General features: G+C 50.4%; 10 protein-coding genes across 10 annotated transcripts; 5 read left to right on the forward strand and 5 right to left on the reverse strand.

Moving 5' to 3' along the window:
- Positions 1-246: 246 nt before the first annotated feature.
- On the forward strand, positions 247-4,337 carry CABS01_10865 (uncharacterized protein; the record flags this gene model as incomplete). Its single annotated transcript, XM_060544220.1, has 8 exons — positions 247-951; positions 1,032-1,170; positions 2,529-2,644; positions 2,697-2,859; positions 2,925-3,078; positions 3,129-3,603; positions 3,656-3,970; positions 4,032-4,337. 8 exons carry the CDS (start codon positions 247-249, stop codon positions 4,335-4,337), a joined length of 2,373 nt encoding a protein of 790 aa, XP_060398944.1.
- A 237-nt stretch (positions 4,338-4,574) lies between these two features.
- CABS01_10866 (uncharacterized protein) lies at positions 4,575-5,371 on the reverse strand (the record flags this gene model as incomplete). Its single annotated transcript, XM_060544221.1, has 2 exons — positions 4,575-4,973; positions 5,057-5,371. The coding sequence occupies 2 exons, from the start codon at positions 5,369-5,371 to the stop codon at positions 4,575-4,577; spliced, it is 714 nt and encodes a 237-aa protein (XP_060398945.1).
- A 1,631-nt stretch (positions 5,372-7,002) lies between these two features.
- On the forward strand, positions 7,003-8,351 carry CABS01_10867 (uncharacterized protein; the record flags this gene model as incomplete). The annotated part of the gene is made up of 3 exons (XM_060544222.1): positions 7,003-7,633; positions 7,694-8,093; positions 8,153-8,351. 3 exons carry the CDS (start codon positions 7,003-7,005, stop codon positions 8,349-8,351), a joined length of 1,230 nt encoding a protein of 409 aa, XP_060398946.1.
- A 1,808-nt stretch (positions 8,352-10,159) lies between these two features.
- CABS01_10868 (uncharacterized protein) lies at positions 10,160-10,450 on the forward strand (the record flags this gene model as incomplete). Its single annotated transcript, XM_060544223.1, has 1 exon — positions 10,160-10,450. One exon carries the CDS (start codon positions 10,160-10,162, stop codon positions 10,448-10,450), a length of 291 nt encoding a protein of 96 aa, XP_060398947.1.
- Positions 10,451-11,014: 564 nt separating this feature from the next.
- On the reverse strand, positions 11,015-11,350 carry CABS01_10869 (uncharacterized protein; the record flags this gene model as incomplete). The annotated part of the gene is made up of 1 exon (XM_060544224.1): positions 11,015-11,350. One exon carries the CDS (start codon positions 11,348-11,350, stop codon positions 11,015-11,017), a length of 336 nt encoding a protein of 111 aa, XP_060398948.1.
- Positions 11,351-12,380: 1,030 nt separating this feature from the next.
- CABS01_10870 (uncharacterized protein) lies at positions 12,381-14,074 on the forward strand (the record flags this gene model as incomplete). The annotated part of the gene is made up of 4 exons (XM_060544225.1): positions 12,381-12,398; positions 12,669-13,011; positions 13,095-13,512; positions 13,573-14,074. The coding sequence occupies 4 exons, from the start codon at positions 12,381-12,383 to the stop codon at positions 14,072-14,074; spliced, it is 1,281 nt and encodes a 426-aa protein (XP_060398949.1).
- Positions 14,075-14,570: 496 nt separating this feature from the next.
- CABS01_10871 (uncharacterized protein) lies at positions 14,571-15,043 on the reverse strand (the record flags this gene model as incomplete). Its single annotated transcript, XM_060544226.1, has 3 exons — positions 14,571-14,759; positions 14,840-14,851; positions 14,948-15,043. The coding sequence occupies 3 exons, from the start codon at positions 15,041-15,043 to the stop codon at positions 14,571-14,573; spliced, it is 297 nt and encodes a 98-aa protein (XP_060398950.1).
- Positions 15,044-16,400: 1,357 nt separating this feature from the next.
- CABS01_10872 (aorsin precursor) lies at positions 16,401-17,213 on the forward strand (the record flags this gene model as incomplete). The annotated part of the gene is made up of 1 exon (XM_060544227.1): positions 16,401-17,213. One exon carries the CDS (start codon positions 16,401-16,403, stop codon positions 17,211-17,213), a length of 813 nt encoding a protein of 270 aa, XP_060398951.1.
- A 176-nt stretch (positions 17,214-17,389) lies between these two features.
- CABS01_10873 (uncharacterized protein) lies at positions 17,390-17,784 on the reverse strand (the record flags this gene model as incomplete). Its single annotated transcript, XM_060544228.1, has 2 exons — positions 17,390-17,602; positions 17,662-17,784. 2 exons carry the CDS (start codon positions 17,782-17,784, stop codon positions 17,390-17,392), a joined length of 336 nt encoding a protein of 111 aa, XP_060398952.1.
- Positions 17,785-18,511: 727 nt separating this feature from the next.
- Positions 18,512-20,023, reverse strand: CABS01_10874 (amine oxidase B; the record flags this gene model as incomplete). Its single annotated transcript, XM_060544229.1, has 3 exons — positions 18,512-19,269; positions 19,331-19,631; positions 19,706-20,023. The coding sequence occupies 3 exons, from the start codon at positions 20,021-20,023 to the stop codon at positions 18,512-18,514; spliced, it is 1,377 nt and encodes a 458-aa protein (XP_060398953.1).
- Positions 20,024-20,582: the final 559 nt, after the last annotated feature.

A 20,582-nucleotide genomic window follows, 5' to 3' on the forward strand; every position in this document is an offset into this window, starting at 1 on the left:
ATATGGCCATCCCGCAACTTAAGGTTTGAGCTCATTATGAATCATCGTATATCAACAGCAGCGAATCCACTGACAATCTCACGATTGCTTTGTCTGAGGTATCAAGATGCCCGTTGAGTCTGATAGCGGCGCGGATGTAGAACTACAAAAGAGCTCTGCAGCGATGCTTGAAGAAGTAGCAAGACAATTGACAGGACCATTCAGCTTCCATACTCTCTTGCGCACCATAAGGTAGCTCAGCCTACCATGAAAGCCTTCCGTTTCCTCGGCCCCAACAAGGGCCTTGCCCTCCAAGATGTCCCCATCCCATCTCCGGGCCCCGAACAGGCCCTCATCCGCGTCAAAGCCGCCGGGCTCTGCCACTCCGACACCCACGTCCTCCACGGCGGCGGCGCAGCGTGGATGTGCGCGCTGCCCGTGACTTTGGGTCATGAGGTTTCTGGCATCATTACTGAGCTAGGCGACTCTTCAACCACATCATTCAAAGTCGGTGACAGGGTAGCTGTTGCCTGTGTAGGCCATCCAATCCAAGAAAGAAATTTCCACGAAGCTCTAGGTGTCGGCTGCGACGGTGGATACGCCGAATATGCTGTCGCTCCCATCAAGAATCTTGTCAAGATTCCAGATCAAGTGGGGTTTGCCGAGGCTGCTGTGGCTACGGATTCCGTTGCTACTGCCTACCACGCCGTCGTCGCGGAGGGTCGAGTATCTGCATCGCACACGGTTGCTGTCATTGGCCTAGGCGGTTTGGGGTTGAACGGACTGGCGATTGCGGCACACCGTGGTGCTAGAGTCTTTGGCGTCGACATCAACACGAACAAGTTTGAACAGGCCAAGGGATTCGGTGCTGTCGACTGTGCCACAGACTTGAGCACGTTCTCAGGCGAAATATTCGATGTTATCTTGGACTTTGCAGGAGCGCAGAAGACGGTTGAGACTGCGATATCCTCGGTGAGGCCTGGCGGGTGTGTGGTGTTAGAGGGCTTGCGGCACAGAGCGTGCAAATTACGACGACGGCGATTGTTACACAGAATGTCTCGCTCAAGGGCTCGACGAGCGCTAGCATTCAAGAGTTTACAGAAGTTTTGGACTTGATCGCATCAGGGTCGATAAAACCGTTCATGAAAGAGATTGTATTCGAGGATGTCGGAAAGGGGCTTGAGCTATTGGGTACTGGAAATGTTGACGGGCGTTTGTACACTGTTCCTTGATGCGGCAACAAGTCTGAAGAGAAAAGCATCATACCTGGCGGGAATTGACATACACAACTTGTATGACTTAGTGAGAATTCACACAGATGCCACCAACGGTCAAAAAGTATGCCTGTATCATTTCCCTTACCCAACTCTCACTTTGGCATCGTGAAGCTCAATGGAGTTTCTCCATTGCGAACACATAGGCTTGCAGGCATTAACTAGGCGCGGTCAATTTCAGGTACTCATGTGCTGCTTCCGGCCCCGGAGGGACAAGTCGGAGAATCGGAGCAGGCCCGAGGAAGGCGGCATAGATGACCGATCATCGGGAGTATCTGAGTCATTAAGACGGGGGCAATGCGGAGCGATCCTTCAAGATCTCAGTCCTTGGGTCCCTGTCACGAGCATGCAAGGTAGCGGTGCACCCTACACAGTAAGTTCGAGTCACCGGCCTGGCATAGGTATAGAGAGTAAAAGCCGGCGATGGCATCGTGCGATGTTAGGGAGCAATGCGGCGTTCTGTCCGCCGCGACTTGGCCTGTTAGTGTAACCTGGGGTTGGCTCCTCACTCGACGTCACTTGATCATGCCACAAAAAGCAATGATAATCCCGTTTACAGCCGCTCGCTGCGCTCAGTCCCTCTCATGGCGGATCAGCCGTTGGGTAAAAAACATGCAAGTCTCCACCCCCAATGTAAGCTTTCCTGCAGGCTTCGGCGACAAACCGGCCAACGCCCCGAGCTTTTTTTGCAGTCGTTCGGTACTTTGCCTGCCGGGAATTGGCTGAGAGTGCGCCAGACTTGTACGGAGCCGCCGTTGGAGGTTGTTATGGTGCAAGTGCGCTGGTAGGATGTTAGAATGATGTCACCCGCCGGGTTTTGTTGTTCCCGTAGAGTCGATGGGATACGTGCGGTTCAAAACGTGGGGTGTGGGGAGAGCAAACTTGGAGGAGGGATGGGTGGGGGTAAAGACGATGCAATGGACCCTCGAAATTAAGAATCTAGATTTAAATCTTACATAAGTACTACCTCTATGACCTCTCCGGAGTTCAACCTCCTCTTTGGACTCTTTCTGCTGATCTTGTGTTCCAGACGTTGCAGCAGCATGATTGTACGACTTTCCATGACAGAAAAGACACAAGACAGTAGACCAAAATGCCAAGTCCAACGGGTTTCCTTGCGAAGTACAGTGCCGCCAACAGGCTCTACAAGGGCTCGCTGCTCAATGCAGTGTGCTTCGTAGCCTCCCTGAGCGTGTTCTTCTTCGGCTACGACCAAGGCAGGTGGAAACCTTTACCATCGCTTGAGTGAAACAAGTTTGATAACGGGTACTACAGGGTTGATGGGCGGCGTTAACACTGCACGGAACTATGCTGAGTTAATGGGATTTGGTCACTGGGACGAGCAGCAAAAGATTGTTGTTGTTGATAAGCCATTGTTGCAGGGCGGGATCGTAAGTATTTATTTAACCGCTTTGAATGCCTTCTGGTCTCACACTTTTTTAGGTTGCCGTTTACTACCTTCCCGGAACGCTCGTGGGATGCCTAATTGGAGGCTGGTTCGGTGATAGATATGGCCGCCTCAAGACTATTGCCGTAGCATGCATCTGGTCTATCTGCACTGCGGCTCTTCAAACCGCTGCCCAAAATGCGGATTGGATGTTTTGTGGTACGTTGGCATAGTCGCCAATCTTTAATCTGACGTTGAGACGCTGACCTGACTGGTGATCCTAGCACGAGTCTTGAATGGTATCGGCACCGGCATGTTGAACGCCATCACTCCAGTCTGGGCAACAGAAGTAGCTTCTCATACATCCAGAGGCAAGTTTGTTGCCATAGAATTCACTCTCAACATCTTTGGTGTTGTTGTTGCATATTGGCTACAATTGTGAGTTTGCTACACCAAGTCAATATTATTGGCACCTAACCCGGTGATAGCGGCACGTCCAAGTACAAGGACCCCAATTCATCCTTCATCTGGAGATTCCCCATCGCCTTCCAGATAATCCCTCTCATCGCTCTGTTCATCATGATTTGGTTCATGCCAGAGTCTCCACGGTGGCTCGTGAAAGTAGGTCGAGAAGAGGAGGCTAGATTCATCTTGGGCAGACTCCGCGGAAACGAAGGTGAAGATGCAAAGGCCGCAGAAGCAGAGCTGCAGGAGATCATCAGCATTAGAAACCTGGAACACGACACCGCCAAACAGCAGAGTTACTTTGCCATGTTTTTCGGGATAGGCTCAGGCAAACTGCACACCGGTCGCCGTGTTCAACTTGTCATCTGGCTTCAAATTCTGCAAGAGTGGGTGGGAATTGCGGGAATCACGATCTACGGTCCCACGATCTTCACGATTGCCGGCATCAGCTCCGCGCAGCGTCTTTGGGTCAGTGGTGTGAACAACATCACCTACATGGTAAGTTTTTACCCATCTCAATGTTATGGTCGGAAAAGCTGACATTATCTAGTTTGCAACCTTGATATGCGTGTTTACTATAGACCGTATCGGACGACGTTGGACCCTGTATTGGGGTGCTGTAGCCCAAGGCATCTGCATGTTTTGTGCCGGAGGCTTGGCAAGAGCAACTCTTAACGCTAATCCTGGCAACCGTTCTGGACTGGGTGGTGCCGCAACCTTCTTCGTATTCTTGTACACCGCGGTCTTCGGTGCAACTTGGTTGACGGTCCCCTGGCTATATCCCGCAGAGATCTTCCCTCTCCAAGTGCGTGCCAAGGGCAATGCATGGGGTGTTGTTGGATGGTCGATAGGAAACGGATGGACGGTGAGTGCACGACAGTTGTCCCTCGTGTTATTGTTTTGTCCCCTGCTGAGACCGTCTCCAGGTGCTTCTTCTCCCTACAATCTTTGAGAAGCTCAACGAAAAGACACTGTATCTTTTCGGTGCGGTCAACTTCGTATCCCTCGTTGTTGTCTGGGCACTTTATCCCGAATCGAATCAACGCACTTTGGAAGAAATGGATCTCGTCTTTGCCAGTGACAGTATCTGGGCATGGGAGGCTGAAAAAGAGTTTGCTAAGCTCAAGGCCGAGAATCCTTCTCTTGTTCACTCAGCACACATGGGTCATGGCGTTGTCGACGCTGAGACGGGTGTGACTCCAAGTAAGGTAGACAATACTCATAAAGAGTAGGCTGCGTTGCTTTGGTATGCGCTCATTTTCAAACATCAAGAAGAGGAGAACGAGGGTTACTGCAGCCCTGCCCTATGGAAGAGCTTTATGATGATACCCGAGTATTTGGGATATCTAGGTCAGTAGCATCACTAGCTACTTACAGACTGTTCACCATGGAAAGTGATACCTACTATCAACTCGAGATTATAGAATTTGAGACTTATTGGGAGCAATGAAGCATTATTACTATTTAATTTAGAGTATCTTTGTCTCGGCTCTTAGCTCTAGCCAGCGCACTTGGTCAGAAACGCCCTCCTGTTCCAATATTACTCTCAACTGGTCTCTGTTCTCCGGAAAGTCTTCCCAGGATTCGTAATGCATTAGCACCAGGACATCCGCTCCAATCTCGCGAAACAGCCGCCCAGCCTCTTTCCCATCCATGGCGACCAGCAAAGGAGGGTCTGATATCGCAACCTCCGCTGAACCAATGTTGAGGATCGCAAATGAGACGTGGTATTTCTCCAATAATACTTTGGGGATCTCCCAGAGGTAGACTGTGTCGCCAGAGATGTAAATGACGTTGGGCAAGCCATTTCTTTCTCGAACCGTGGCTGCTCTCAGCACAAAGCCAATTACTTCACCTTCGGGAAGATGCTGATACGGTATCCCAGTGACCTTAAAGTCCTATTCTTCTATGCGAAGCACCGTAGTTTCACATAGCTTGAGAGCCTTGACACCAGGACGAGGCGCGAGTTTCTGGGCTCCGTCTTGTGTCGTGAGAACCCTGCGGCCGTCAAGAAGGCGCCGACCGAGTTCGTCCAACTTATCGGGTGATCTTCGTGACTTAGAAGCACGGCGTCAATGACGGGGATGTCTTCGAGTTGTGTGGCCGGGCCTTTTGTGTTTTTGAGCACGGTTAGGCCCATATCCCACTCTGTGCCCGCCGGAGAGAAGACGGGATCTGTGAGGAAGTTGATGCCATCTATATGCAATATGGCCGAGGCGGTAGTTATGTGAGTGATGGGAAAAGATCTTTTGAAGGTTGAAGTCATCTTTGCGGTAATTACTGTGGTTTCTGATTGAGGCGGCTAAATCGACGACCGGATGCTGTGCTTTCTAAAAATGAACTGGATGAGAAGATGCCAAGAAATGCGAGTTTGCACAAACTTTTCTACTTGGTTGATATGGATACGGTATTTCAAAGCTTGAGTCATTGTTACCGAATACATTCGCCTGAAAAGATCTGGCTTTGCCATAGCCTATCTGTAGCCTACTTAGGTATCCCATGATTTCGGTCTGACAACCTGACAAATACCTGCTCCGGCCAGCCCGACCAGAAACATCGAAGATGGCGACAACTGAGAGAGCATTTGGGCTGATTTTCAGTAAGTCAAGAGAAATTTCGTATTAGCAAGGGAAATTAAATCAAGAAGCGATTAATTTACGGAGTAAAACGACCGACTTGCTCAACGCTGGCTTTCGGCGGCCCTTCTTGGATTGCCTACTGCTCTGCTCAGCCACAATCAACCAGTCTCTGTGGCTCAGTCGGTAGAGCGTTGGTCTCATATTACATACATATGACGCTAGATTATCTAGGGATATCCAAAGGTCGCAAGTTCGAGCCTTGCCAGGGACATTTCTTTTGCTGTACGGCCCTTTTGCACGATGCTTTCAACAAGACCGTTGTTTTTGCCATGTTCTTCCACAATTATCATGTTGTTTGTTGTGTCTTTGAGTTTTGAGAAAGCTAGCGCCATGTGATTGTTTGACTTGGAGGATCCCTGGCGAGTGACGCGAACACGTGCCAATCGGGACATTTTCGGATCATGCCTTTTTGTTGATGGCCATCGAACCGCAAGGAGTTCTCAGGGGAGCCTGATGAGGTAAGGTGCCTTAGGTAAGGCGGGTGAGCCCCGGATGCCTCCCGCCCCCGCCTGCGACCTTTCCCCTTCCAATGTCACGGTGCGACTGCGACTTGCGACTGCCAAACCCCTCCATCCCTCCACATTTCCTACACCTCCGACACACCTTCGCCTACAAGCAGATCGGTCCATCGTCATTGCCTGGTCTTCCCTAGGTCATTTACGGCTGGCGGTCACAAGGGTTCAGAAAGCGCATATTAAGCCAAGCCTTTGCTGCGTCCAACTTGGGCAGTTTGCCAGTGGCCATCTGATGGACCGACCTGTCACAGCTCGCCCTAAACCATGTCACGGACACCTCCCACACAGACGATGCAGCCAGCGCCTCTAGCTCTGACATAATGCATCGGTTCGCCCTACCCCCCTCTCGCCGACACCGACGGCTCATGGCTGGCGCAGACTGTAGCTGAGAGCCCATATTCCCAGCTATTCTTCGTCCCAGCTGAGACATACGCCTATTACCCCGTACTGCCTACGTCCATTCATCTGCTCTAGGTCGCCTACCCAAGGTGCCGCACCTCCCACCACCATCTTCCACCGTTTCCCGTCAACTAGGAACAGCTGCCTTCGAGACACATCTGCCTTTCAGCCTTGGATCATCAGCCTACCAACCACTTCGTCGCCAAGGCACCAGGAGTACCCTTTTCGAGTCACATTGCTTACCTCGCCGACCAAGTGACCGTCGATTCATTGTCAAGAGGCGAAGGTTGCACACAGAGAGACATATCTATAAAGACTTGTAGGCAGCGCCGAACATCGAAACCATGGCGGCTAAAGACGACGGCAAGAGCCCCGCGGCATTCGCAGACGAGATGCAGAAGCAAACCCGCAAAGAACGTCGCTTCGACGAGGTCGAGGCACAGCTCCCCAACCCAACAGTGCCGACCCTGCAGGCGGCCTTCGCGAGCGCCACTGGCATCCTGTCGCATCTCGGCAGCTACAACCCCTGGGGCAAACCCGTGACCGACGACGACATCGTCTGGCTTCTGGACAACACAGCATACAAGCCCTCCCGTCTAGGCAGCTGGCAAGCCGAGTTCGTTGCCGCGATTTTCGAAAAGGAGCCGAAATGCAAGGTGGTCGATATCGTGCAGGGCGTCGCCGAGAAGCTTGGGCTCTCGGACGATGCAGAGGAGCGCAAGACCATTGAGGAGCGGATCATGCCGTTCCTGTGGGACGTGCAGCCGGCGCGGCACCTCCGTGTCGTGCATCAGAAGAAGGAGCTTAAGCTGGGCCCCTCGGGGTCGAATGGCATCACTACGGATACACTCAAGATCCACGAGCAGCCCACCGGTTCGACGGTCACGTCCAGCGCAGCGGTGCCGCGTGGCGCGACGGGCTTGTTGGAGATGAAGACGTTCTTCGCTGCTCCAGAGGGATGGGCAATCATCTCAGGTACGTCAACATAAGCACCAAGACCTTGCCATGGTGGTTCGCTAACACGGCACTACACAGACATCGACGACACCATCAAATTGACGCAGACGAGCGACCCCATCGGCATCCTCCGCGAGACCTTTGTCAACGAACCGAGACCAATTGAGGGCATGCCAGAGCTGTACCGGAACATCTCAGCACTCTTGCCGCAGGAGTCGCCATGGTTCTACCTCTCGGCTTCCCCATACAACCTGTACCCGTTCCTGAGGGAGTTCCGCGACAAGTACTACCCGCCCGGGTCCATTATTCTCCGCGATTCAAGCTGGAAGACGGTTGCAGGCTTGCTGTCGGCGCTGACCATGGCCACGGAGCAGTACAAGGTGGAGCGCATGAAGAAGGTGCACGACTGGCTTCCGAAGAGGAAGTTCATCCTGATTGGTGACTCCACGCAGTCCGACCCCGAGGCTTATGGTGATATGTGAGTAATTCTATTCCCTTCCTCAAGGCTTTTGAACAGGCATTGATCAACAATCACAGCTACCGCGAATTCAAGGGCTGGATCAAGCTCATCTTGATCCGCAAGGTCACTGACATTGCGGCCATTGGCATCTCCGCAAAGAACGAGCCAGAACGTTTCGAGAAAGCTTTCAAGAACATCCCTCGCGATGACTGGTTCGTCTTTGAGAACCCCGTCGACTGTAACAAGATTGTTCGCGACACCATTGCTCAAGGCTGAAGAAATGAAGCAACAAGCTTTTCCGGAACATGGGATAAATTGAACCGTATGAAACAGAACAACAGGGGGGAATACATGGAAAGCCACGAACCGGAGTTTCTGGCGCAGGGAAACATTCTCTTTTTCCGTATGGTTTGAACACGACCGTCACGACTTGGGGCCTCGAGAAGATATGTAGCGATCCTAATACAACATTTTAACATGATTAGCTCTTCCTCCCTGTCGAGAACGATGTCTCTTCCTTAGTATCGCCTCTTTCGACCCCAATCGACTTCCCCCATTCCCTCCACCCTGACTTTACCTGTATCTTATCCAGATTTTCGTTGACCAAGCACGATCTGGTACCATACGCCACCTGTGCCTTTCTTCATTTAACCAGCAGGCCGGGGGATTAGAGAGCGCAGTGCCTACCTACCTATTTGTGCTTGGAAGAAGTCACGTCCGCCCTCCTAGATAGGTGGATTTACCCGGTACCGCTGCTGCCTTCCGTACATCCTTGAACGAGAAACTTGCTGCATATTAGGATGGGACAAGTGTCTTTGGGGCAGACTCTTCCATGGGTACTTCACCTATCCATTCCCCCACCCAGAGAGCTTGCGTATCTCGGTCGCATTCATCCAACAACTAGGGTCATGATACATATCTGTTCTGAACTCGAATTTTACCCAAGGGAAAGCGTTGTTAAGTATTCTATCTCTTCCCTACTTGCCTTCCAAAGCTTTTGAGTAGGTGTAATACGTTCTGTATCTTGAGGGCCCTGCAGAAAACGAAAGCATGCCAAGTTTCCACTCATTGAAGACGGATGTTGTGGACGAAGGACCACTTGCTCGCATTGATCGAGGTGAGGCCGAGCCTTCAGCTATAGTTGGTCAGTATTTTGTCATTCATATGAGGCAGCACACGTAAGCTTGAGAGACTGAAGGGGACGCTTTCAGGAGATGATAGCAAGGCAGGTTGGGAGGGGGGACTTGAGTTGCCTTTCTTTCTGTTGTAATTAAGGCGTAATTGCTGGCCGGCAATTACGGTTCCGTTTTTGTACGACACTTTCCAATGTTGCGGGCGAGGACTTTCCTCCAAAGAAAGGCAGAAGTCGGCTCTTCCGTCAAGACAGAATCTACCCCTTGCCGCATCAGCCCGTGGGCAGTCCCGACAAGGAGGAAGCAGCAAGTGGTATTTCCTGCTACAGAGAGCCACCATCTTTAGAAGAACTCACTTCCCTCCATTGACATGACCCACCGTTTGCAATGGCCTCCTACGCCTCCCACCTCCGCAACTTCATTTCTCTTCCTGAACACATTCAACACCACGAACACCAACTTTGACTTTTTGGTCCAGCAACACTACTTCATTCGTTGTACATATGTCAGAAAACAGAGAGCCTCTTACTATCCGACAAACTCAACATCCGTTCTCTATCTTGTTCTGCGCCGATTTGTCCTTCCCACTTGGGCCCGAATACATCACCGCTTTTCGTCATGTCGATCAACAGTAACTCACCCCCGCCTGTTTACGAACTCCGAGATATGCAGCCAGCAAACCCAGGCGTACCTATAGCCTTGGGCGCACCTGCAGTACCAGACGTACCTGAAGTACCGGGCCCAATCGCAGCTTGGACACCGAGCGCCAAGAAATACATAGCGCTTACCTAGGTCCTCGGCGGTCTCTGGTTTCTCTTTTCGGTAATACTTTTTTCATGCGATGCCGCTGTGATCTTCTACAGCTACGCCAAGGGCATCCACAACAGTACAGAGTTCTTCTTCTATAGATTAGTCGGCGCTCTTTTCGATGGATTCCTCGCCGCAAACACGATGTACGATTTGCTTCGACAGCGCAATGGTACTTTCAAGCATAGTCTTTTGTGCATATCCTGGACCCATTTCTTCGCGACCAGTACCATCAACCTGCTTATCGTTGTGGTTTGCCTCGGCAGCTTCAGGTCTCACGATCTCAGAAGCGACTGCTGGGTGATAGCCTCTCATTGCAACACATTGGCGGCGTCCCTCATCTCCATTCTGCCACTTTATCGGACTCTTTTCAAGAGTGAACCCGGCCGCTGCGAGTGCATGAATGGTGTGCAGGCTCCTGGCGATGTTGTATGATTGCGGTTGGGCAAATCTGGACGGGCACGCCGCACAAAGCTGAGCCCTGACAAGGCAATGGCGTGAGTGCGATCTCAACAATCATATCCTGCAACACCATCATCAGGTGTGGTTTCATGAGGGCTGACGCATTTGAAATCAGATCATGACAATCTTGCAGTGCTCTCTGGAGTAATGGCTCGAGCGAAAGTCGAAGCAGAAGAATAAAGAGATATGGCAGCGGACGGCTCTCAGGGCAATGGATGGGAGTAGCCTACACAAACAGCGAGAGCATGAGTTAGTATTTGGGTGGAAACGATATGTAAGGTAGCGTTCAGGCACTTGAATAGCAATACAAACGACAAAGTCTGTCTGTTGAGAAAGCTTGGCCACTCTGGGCTGGAGTCTTGAATCTTCCCTGATGCATGTCATGAAGCTGCCTGCCTGACGAAACGTCACGCTCTCAGAGGACCAAAATTGATCGCGATTGGGTAGAATGCCTTGAACGCATAGCAATTGAACGAGCAGTATCTTTTTAATTTCTTTTCAGAGAGGTAAATAATATCATAAATAAGATACCGAAGCTCAAATACAAGGCTTATTCAGAAGACCACTGGGCTTGACGCAGAAGAGGGTGCACTCCCCGACCTCAATCTGGTGCTGCTCGGGGCCGACCCACTGCTGGCAGTCGTACCACTCGGACCAGTCCTTCTTGTCGGTCCAGGCACCCGGGCCGGCGCCCTTGCGGACGCAGTTGCGGCCGTCCACGTTGATGATTTGGTTCAGGATAACATTTTGGCGGTGGTTGTTGTATTGGTCTTTCGTGCAGGTGTGTCCTGCGAAGGAGGAGCAGCAGATGTTGATTGCGTGGGAGGTTCCTGCGGCGGCGAGGAGGAGGAGAGGGGTTATTGAGGGGAGCATTTTGGCGGTTTCGAGGGTTCTGGTGATGGTGATGGGCGGGATGTTGACACTTGTGAGGAGAAAAGTCTTGGTATTGAGGTAATTATCTACGCCATTCTTGGATAATGATGAAGCTTTATATCCTTAGACGATTAACTCTAGGGGTCCGCCTCTCGCAATTTCACGACATAGTCGCCATTGTATCCGAAGAGCCGTACAAGCTTTTCTTCAAGGACTCGTGGAACCGCTTAGGTCCAAGCTTTCAATCTAGTACGCTTTTATGGGATTCCGTATAATCTCGGGTCTCGGTCGTGTAGTTTGCGGCATCTCGGCGAAGGGGCAGAGAAATGATCTAGACGTGCAATAAAAAGGCTAATTGATTGGATACGAGGGAGCGCAGGCCAGAAACAGGCAGGAGTCGTCGCGAGGAAAGCTTAACTTGGAAGACTAGAAAGCTTATGAGAAGTCCGTGCTCTACTGGGTTGACCTTTGCTTTGCTTGCAAATGATGGTGACTTATTTCCTTCACTCCATAAGTACATCTAAATCGCGCAAGATGCTCTGAAGCGCTCGGTCAGAAGATAGCGGTCGTTGGTAGCGACGTTCGAGCAGTCTCAGTGCACGGCAAGATGACTGGCAGCGAGATCATGCAGAAGACATTGGTAGCAGCTCCTCAAGAGCTAGAGATAACGATGAGGTCGTTGCTATAGAATCTGATTGGTCGGGTCTGGTTTTGATAGGGAATGTGTGCTCTCATTCTGATTACTCCTTTCGGACATCGTCAGAAAGCGGAAAATAGCACTACTGCAACTCGGCCGCTTAAAGCATGCCGATCTCCGGAGCAGGAACCGCGGCCAACACCGCTGCGGGGAAAGTGCGACAAGGTGCCCCGATCCTTGTCCGGAGGGGCCTTGGGGCTCAACAATGAGGGACGAACTCCCCGCACTTCGGCCTGAACAAGCTTCTGATCCTAGCAACACGAGAGTGATATGTCCGAGATAAGGGAGCGGCTTGATGCTTGACAGCATTCATGGCTCGAAAGAAACGAGATTATGTTCCAAAAGTCAAGGGTATGTCTGCATCCCCATTCGAGACGGACTCCAGCGTTGAAGGAAGGGCAAAGTAATTGATGAGTTCCATTGTGGATAATAGGGTGCTACGAATGCTCCCAACGTCGAATCGACTGCGATGGCACGCGTCCGAGCTGCGCAAAGTGTAGAAACCGTGGGATCACATGCAGCGGCTTCGTTCTGAAGTACAAGTTCTTGGATGGCTTCTCATCACGACAAAGGTCCACTTCTGGTGGTCGAAGTGCGTTGCTGAAGCATTCCCTTGCCCAGACATCGGCGCCTGGTCCCGCGAGAGACAAGTCAAAAGTGCTTGAACCGTTTCGGGACTCACAAGCTTGGGACGACGTGTACTGGAACAGCTCGGCTCGTACTTACGGTGATGGGGGCGAGTGGCCTAGTCAGGGTGGTGGTTCGGAAAGAGATCTAAGATGCGATGTCTCCAACAGTAAGGATCATGCCGATGACAAAGAGGAACTATCTTCGGTTATCATCGACGACCTATGCATCATATCGCAAATTTCCCGGCCAAATGCCGACGGTGTCTCTGCAGAGCCACTATCGCCAGTCAACCTCAGCGTGCTAGAGCCGTGGAAAGAGTTTCTACTCACCCATTGTAAGTTCAAGGTTCACTGTCGTTATCATCAACCTTTCATTCTCTACAACCCTCTTTGAGTTTTGGCTGTTAATATGATTCAGTTTCAGAAGCCATCGCCCCCGAGATGGTTGTAGTGGATGACATCAATAACGGCTGGCGACGTTTGATCCTACCAATAGCATGGTCAAACACAATGGTAATGGACGCCGTTCTTGCCGTGTCGGCATTCCATCTTTCGGGCAGGGCGATCCTACAGCCCGTAGTCAATCCGGACAGGCTCTATGCCTTAGCAATCAGTCAGCTGCTTAACCGCAAGGACCTGGCTGATCGAAGTGATGAGCCCAAACAACTCGTCGTTCTGGCCATTGTTGTGCTTCTGGTTTCTGTCATGGTCAATGGTATGCCAGACTTTCCAATTGTCTTCCAAATGCTGGAGTCCGCCGTAACGGCTATTGGAGGTGATGCGGCCCTCACAGATGGAGGGGAGATGGGCAGCTTTCTTTTGAGGCAGATTCGCAAGTAAGTTATTGCCTTCGTATTCATGTTCTGTTGGCTAGATCTCTTGCTCATAAATGCTAGAATGCGAGTCTACGCTGCACCTCTGGTCAGTCAAGATGCCGGAAAGAACGCAATTTTGTACCATGCGCGGGAGAGTTTCGACTGTCTCTACTACTACTACAATTTGTATCCCGATCATTGTCCAACGTTTGACCTTATCGCCGATATCCGCCAGCAAGCCTTCAACATGTACCTCTGTCGAGTGTTGACAAACGACAACGAAGCCCCTTTACTCCCCTCATGTATCGATGCTATCGAGACGTTCCAACGGAGCCTGCAGGCTTTCCCAGAAGGCGCACTAGGGGAACACATACTTGTCTGGCCAACGTTCATCGCAGCGCTCGAGTGTCATACCCTTGAGCAGCGCCTATACTTTGAACAGTTTCTACTAAGGCAGTATAATCGTAACAACTTCTTGAACATCCCGAAGGCTTTGGAGTTTCTGAGAGGTATTCGGTTGCAGGATACTCTTCAGTCAGACTGGCCTGCACTTATTCCGAGACTTCGGGTTTTCATCATGTAGAAAAGCCTCAAGCTCAAGGAGCCGCGGGCGGGTTTTCAAATTGAAAATATCAACTATTAGTCATACCTCTAGATTTGATGCAGCGCCTGAGGTTTTTCTGCTTGAGGACTTGGGATGGCGACATGCAGTGTTGCCCACAAAGAAATAACCATATGTTGGTTGAGAAAAGAATGCGTCCTTTACGAGTAAAGATACATGATAGTTTCTCCAGGAAGAAAAAAGGCTCGTACCTATCATATGACACGTCCAAATTCTGTGGAGACATCCCTCGCTGTTATTGTCAAGTAAGATTCTCTAAGTGTATATCACTAATTGTCATAAAGAAAGCAAAGGCCGTTTTCCACAAAGCCGAATCTTCACAGAACTTATCAATAACTTTTCTATTCTTGGTTCAGCAATAATACTATCTGAAGCATGTGTGTACCTCCCAATACAGTTCTGAACAAGATAAACTGTATGTGGGAAACATCATGCGATAAACTTGACATATGCCGAACTACCAGACAGACCCGGACAAATCCTTTCCGTCGGCGTGGAAAACCAAGGAGGCACCCTCGCCGGCGTCAATGCCCTCGATCGGGGTACCAGGCTCGACCGTCGAGGCGCAGATGCCGATGCAGGTGGCAGCGCAGAGAGGGTTAGCCTGCGACATGCAGAACAAAATGCAGGCCGCTGAGCACTCAGGCTACAGGTGCTTTCTCGTTAGTGTACCAATATCAGGAAGTAGGAGATGGGCACCATCGTGTGGCTTTGCATAAAACGTACAAACATGATGGTCTAAAGAAGATAGTGTCAGCAATCTTCATCGAAGTTGTCATAGAAGGCATGATAGACCACAGGTCGGTAAAAAGCATAAGACAGACGCCAACTTACCCTTTCAGCAATCGAGACAGCGGCAACTTCGACCGGGGCAGGAGCCGCAGTGGCAAAAGCCAGGAGAGAGGAGATCAGGGCAATAGAGAACTGCATGATGAACTGTAGTAGAAGATACCGGAGAACAAAAAGCACAGCGGTCAAGTTGAAGGTGCGAGTTTTCGATGAGATTTAAATTTGTGTTGTTACTGTTGCAATGGGAAGAGAGTCAAGAATGACTGACAGCCTGGGTTGAACGAAAGCCTTTATACGAAACCTCGTCCTCTTTTCGAACCTATGACACCAGTCCGAACTGGCAGCTGAGTGCTACTGTCCGTTGTGAACCTCGTTCGACAAATTCTCGGACTTTCGCATGATGCACGTCGATGTCCGAGATAGGTCCCCTGCCCAGACGAGCCTCTCGAAACGGATGGTATCGTGCAAGGCCCTATGGATCCAGCTGCATTGTGATTCAACACACCAACCGGAACAGTACAGCAATAATCAGTCGATGTTCCTACAAGAGGTGAAGGTTGTTGGTTTGATGCCGCAGTCTGTGTGGGCTTCTTGGCGAATGACATTACTCGTCGACCCTACGATGCCACATTGGCACAGCTTCTGCGCTCCTAAGCACACTCTGGCCCTCACATGCCCAGCCTCCAGAAGCGCCGCTGGTGAAAATTAAAGCTCAACATATGGTTCATTTCAACTATTAGTATGCTTGAGCGGAGCTTGAAAGGTGCCCATTGTTGCTTACACGTAGTATTTAAAGAGCATGACATTTCAAAGTCACATGAACTCATTGGGAACTTCCGATCAGCCATTTAGAAAAGCATTCAACCTTTCGGCTGCATATGGCTCAGCGTAAGAAGTCCGTCAGGTAACAAGGATTACAGGCAAATGCAATTTGGAAAACTCCTGGAGCTAATCTGCCAGGCAGCAATTCAGGGGTAAGTATCCGTACTTACTGAAGAAAGGCTCGTGTTGCCAAGCATTGAACATCACGATAGGGTGGGTGCACACACGCATTCTTTGATCCTATGCAGGGAAAAGAACTCAATAAAGTCCCAATAACGCTAGGCATCAGAAGAGGAAGGACATTGACCTCAACGGATTCGATGAAAGGTACTACAGGCATATCATACGTACTTTACCTAGGTACCTGCAGCGCTTAGCAAACATCAGTACTGTAGATACATCACAGCATGCATGTACGTCCGGAATTGCGCGGTCACAAGAACACTTCCATTTCCTGTTGCTGCCCGAGACATGTTTTCATCACAGGTATCTCCCCCATCTCACTAGAGGTTTATTCATTTTCGATCGGAGAGTCAATCACAATCCCGGTTGAAGATATTTATTCTCCAACCTGGGACACAGCAAGGGGTTTTACCTTCGTCACATCTCATGAACCTCGCGTCGGGCACAATGCGCAGTTTTAATTTTGTGGAACGAACGGATTGGTAGCAAGACAATGCCTCAACTCATCGTAGTGTCCATTTCCTATGCCTGGAATGAAGTCTCTTTTCCGAAGGCATATCTCCGAAGGCAGTGTCTCGAGTTTCTTAAGCTCGGTTTGCAGGGTGTCAGCGTCATATCGGCTTCGGCAGACTGCGGTCCGGCGGGAACAGGATGTTCTTGTCTTGACCCTTCTACTGGCCAAGCATTGGGCCCGCTGTCGACATATGGCAATTTCAACCCCGTAGTGCCAGCTTCGTGCCCATACGTTACCTCTGTCGGTGGTACGCAAATTCGCGCAAATGGCTCTGTCTACGATTCCGAGGTTGTCTTTCGTCATTCCAGTGCCACACATATCAGCTCTTCTGGGGGCGGGTTTAGCAATCTCTTTGACGCACCAGAATATCAGAAGGGCGCAATTGATCATTACTTGCAACGCCCAGATATCAATGAGCGCTTGCAGAACTTGACGGGGAAGTTCAATCCACTGGGACGTGGGGTCCCCGATGTATCATCCAACGCGGCTAATTTCGTTGCCGCCATCAACGGCCAATTGATTACTGTCTTTGGGACCTCCGCATCAGCGCCAGTTTTTGCTTCTATTCTCACGAAGATCAACGATGCGCGCCTACATGTCGGGAAGAAACCCGTAGGCTTTGTCAATCCGGTTCTCTATTCTCATGCAACAGTCATGACAGATATTGTGGAGGGCTCGAACTATGGCTGTGGTGTTGAAGGATTCCACGCGGGACCAGGCTGGGACCCGGTCACCGGTTTGGGAACGCCTGAATACAAGAAACTCCTCACTTTGTACTTAGATTTACCTTGAATAAATACAGGACAAAGCTCATACTAGCATTGTGGTTGTGAGCCACAACCAAAGTCATGTGTTCGCAGTCCTGACACCTCCACACTCGCAGACATAAGCCATCAAGTCTATTGTTTCACAAAATACTCAAGGTTCTCGCTCCCTATGTCCAAGTTGTGTGGAGCACAATTTTCAGTTCATGTGCTTGTGGCTGGGAGAAATGCATCAAACTTTTCCAGCAAGTCGGCGTGGCCGTTAAATAGAACCTCCAGCTTGCTGCGTGCCGCTGCCTGCTTCTCTGCCCGAGCAGCTTCCCACTCTTCTATCGAATCCCCGGGCGGAAGGTTTATCTCCTGTAAAATTTCAAGGAAAGTGGAATATTTCTCTGGCTGGCTAGCCTCGAACCGGTTCTGAAAAGTAACACAAGTTAGTGTATAGGTTGTCATCGATTAAAAGGGGCCTGACCTACCCGCACTTCCTGGACAAAGCCAAGCGACTTGTTGAATTCAGTTTGGTCAAACACAAAAGGTGTTGGGTCGTTGGATTGATTTGGAATGCTGGGGGAGTCAGCTGTCGAATCTTTGGACTCCATGTTTTAAAATGTTCCTCGAAAGAGGGAGTTCGCGAAAGACCGGATGAGAATCCAAGTTGACCTTGCGCATCAAAGTTTGCTGGCGTCATAAACCTGACCTGGAGTTGGGGAGCTCTCATTCATATACCCCCAACGAACTGAACGGGGGAGTTTTGGACGCTTTGAGAGGGGCTCGTGTTGTCCAGTTGCAGAAGGGCTAGGCATAGAGGAACCATTGCCGCCATTTAGTGATGAACTCAACAGGGGCTAAGGTCTTGGCCCCTCTGCCCACGCCAAGGCTGTTGGTCATGGTGGTTTGGTCTCGTTGGTCGGATGCCGAAAATATCTCGGTGTCCGATTTGAAGCATGTCGCAGCCTAAATTACACATGCTGTGCCGCAACTTCGCAACTGACTGCCCAGGCGCGAAAATTATGGTGAGACCACAGTACAAAAGGTCCTTTTGGTGGGTCCACGACGTGGCATTGTGCGCCTACTGCGGAGTAGACTTTGCATGATCACACATCGTATCACCATTTAGCTCAAGGCCCATAAACGACCGCTGAGGCTTTAATTCCTTAGAAATGGGTTTATGGGTTTTACTGATTAAGTTTATCCATTATCCTGTAAGATAAGGTAGGCAATGCAAGACGTGTCGATGTGAAACCCTTGAATTTGGATATATTCGGTTCTCTACACTATCAAATCCAGTTTTCGTAACCATGGTCTTTCTGTTTGAAGTTTTCTGAGTCAAAGACTTGCCCGAGGCGCACGTTGGAGGGCCTCAAGAACCTCCTTGGCTCCTTGCTCCCCTGAACATAGCGCCCCTTCCATGTAACCCTTCCACTCGGTCGAGTACTCTGTGCCAACGAAATGAAGATTGCCAACCGGTTTTCCGTACACATCAGCGTACTCTGTGAAGTGGCCAATCTCAGTGATGGGTGCAAGCGCTCCCTGGCTGAACTGCTCGTGCTTCCATATCTGATCAAAGACTTCGATAGGACGAAACGCTTCCGAGTCAACGTCGACGTTGAAAACCTCGGCTACCTGCTTTATAACAAGTTGACGACGCTCGTGGGGGTACAGCTTTGACCAATCTTCCCCAAATTTGCCGTTGACGAAACAGGTGAGAGCAAAGCTCTGGGTCTCGTCGACACTGGTGTCGCGTGCTACACAGACAGGTCCCTTGTAGCTCATGAAGAAACCATTGAATCCAAGATCTCTCCACCAAGGTCTGTCATAGTACAAGATCGCTTTGTTGTAGTGTCCAAGCTTTGACGAGTCGGTGACCTCCCGGACCCTTTGAGGCAATAATGGTGAGATGTTGAGATCGCGAAGCATAGCGCTTGGCACAGAGATGATGGCCTTTCTTCCTAAGAAACGCTGGTTTCTAGACGTGATGACAACAACGTGGGTTTGATGATTCTCAATTGCAGCGACAGGGGCCGAAAGATGGATGTTGCTTTCTCCGATCAAGTTGGCAATGCCATTTGCGATCTGTTGCGTGCCTGATGAAGAGGATTTGAAGTGAGCAAAGTAAAAAAAAAGCCTGCGGAGAGTGGAGCTTACCGCCGTGAAAGCGCTGATAGTTGCCCCCCGTCTGATCATCAGCACGAATCGAGAATAGGCCCCCATTGCGTCGGCAATAGTCAATGAAGAAAGCTGCTGACTCTTGGCTGGAATCAACTCCATGCATCACTCTAGCCCATAGGTTGATCATCTCCACCGTCTTTGGAAGAGCACCAAGACTTCGCACATATTGGTCAAGAGATACCCCGTCGTCCTCTCTCCTAGGAGCTTCGCGCTTCAAAGAGACGGCTTGGATATGGTCGCGAATCTTCTCGAGGTTCTCCTTTTCCTCAACAGAAAACTGAACAGACGAGAGTGAGCTCTGAAATATGGTATACACAAATACACTAACGAAGTTGGAGAGATTTTACTTACCTCGGGTATAATGCCGAACGGAAACTCGACCCTACTGCTGTCGGCCAGCTGCATGACGGCAGTACCTTTGAGTCTCTGCGATACTGTCGGTAGTTTGAATTTCTTGACATATTCCGCCATACGACTTTGCGTATTCTCGTTTATCCAGGCAGCACCCAGATCAGCGACGCCTCGTCCAGAGGCCAGCGGCACGCTCCACGTTTTGCCGCCCACACGATCTCGAGCTTCGACGACTGCGACTGAAAGCCGAGCTTGTCGAGCGGAATAGGCAGCTTGAAGGCCGCTGAGACCTGCTCCAACAATGACGACGTCAAACATAGTATGTGTGTAGGTAGCAACTCAGGTTTCAGAACAGATTGGTTTAGTGCCAGATGGTTAGGATGTTGGGTCGTGAGGGGCTTGGACTCGTTCCAGATGATGCACAGCTCTGAAATGCATCTTGCACAAAGCTGCATACTTATATATCTTCTGCTCACGTCCCGGGTCCAAATGTCTAGACAAATCATGTGCGCTCACTCGAAACGATATAGCTAATTTGTGTTGAAACTTGGCAATATGCTCTCCTTGCCGAGCATTGTCAACTTTCTTCCCCATTGAGTAAATCGAATGAGAAACCAAAAGAGCATCTGCAAAGACCTGTCCCGGCTCAGGTCGTGAAAGTCAGAAAAGGTCCCCACTGCCGCTCTTGGGGCTGACGTAGATGAAAGTCAAAGTAAGGTAGGTCATGACCTTTTACCCAATGTGGTAAACAAAAAGAGAGGACTACCTTGTTGATAGGCCGGTCTACTCTTGCTACCCCTTGCTGCATGGTATTTCCCCGCACCCGGTGATCGTCGACTTCCCCCGAGATCGGGGCAAAGAATCGGGGTTCCACATC

The sequence above is a fragment of the Colletotrichum abscissum genome (genome assembly GCF_030869225.1).
Source record: "Colletotrichum abscissum strain IMI 504890 chromosome Unknown Scaffold_28.1, whole genome shotgun sequence".
Taxonomy (NCBI): Eukaryota; Fungi; Ascomycota; class Sordariomycetes; order Glomerellales; family Glomerellaceae; genus Colletotrichum; species Colletotrichum abscissum.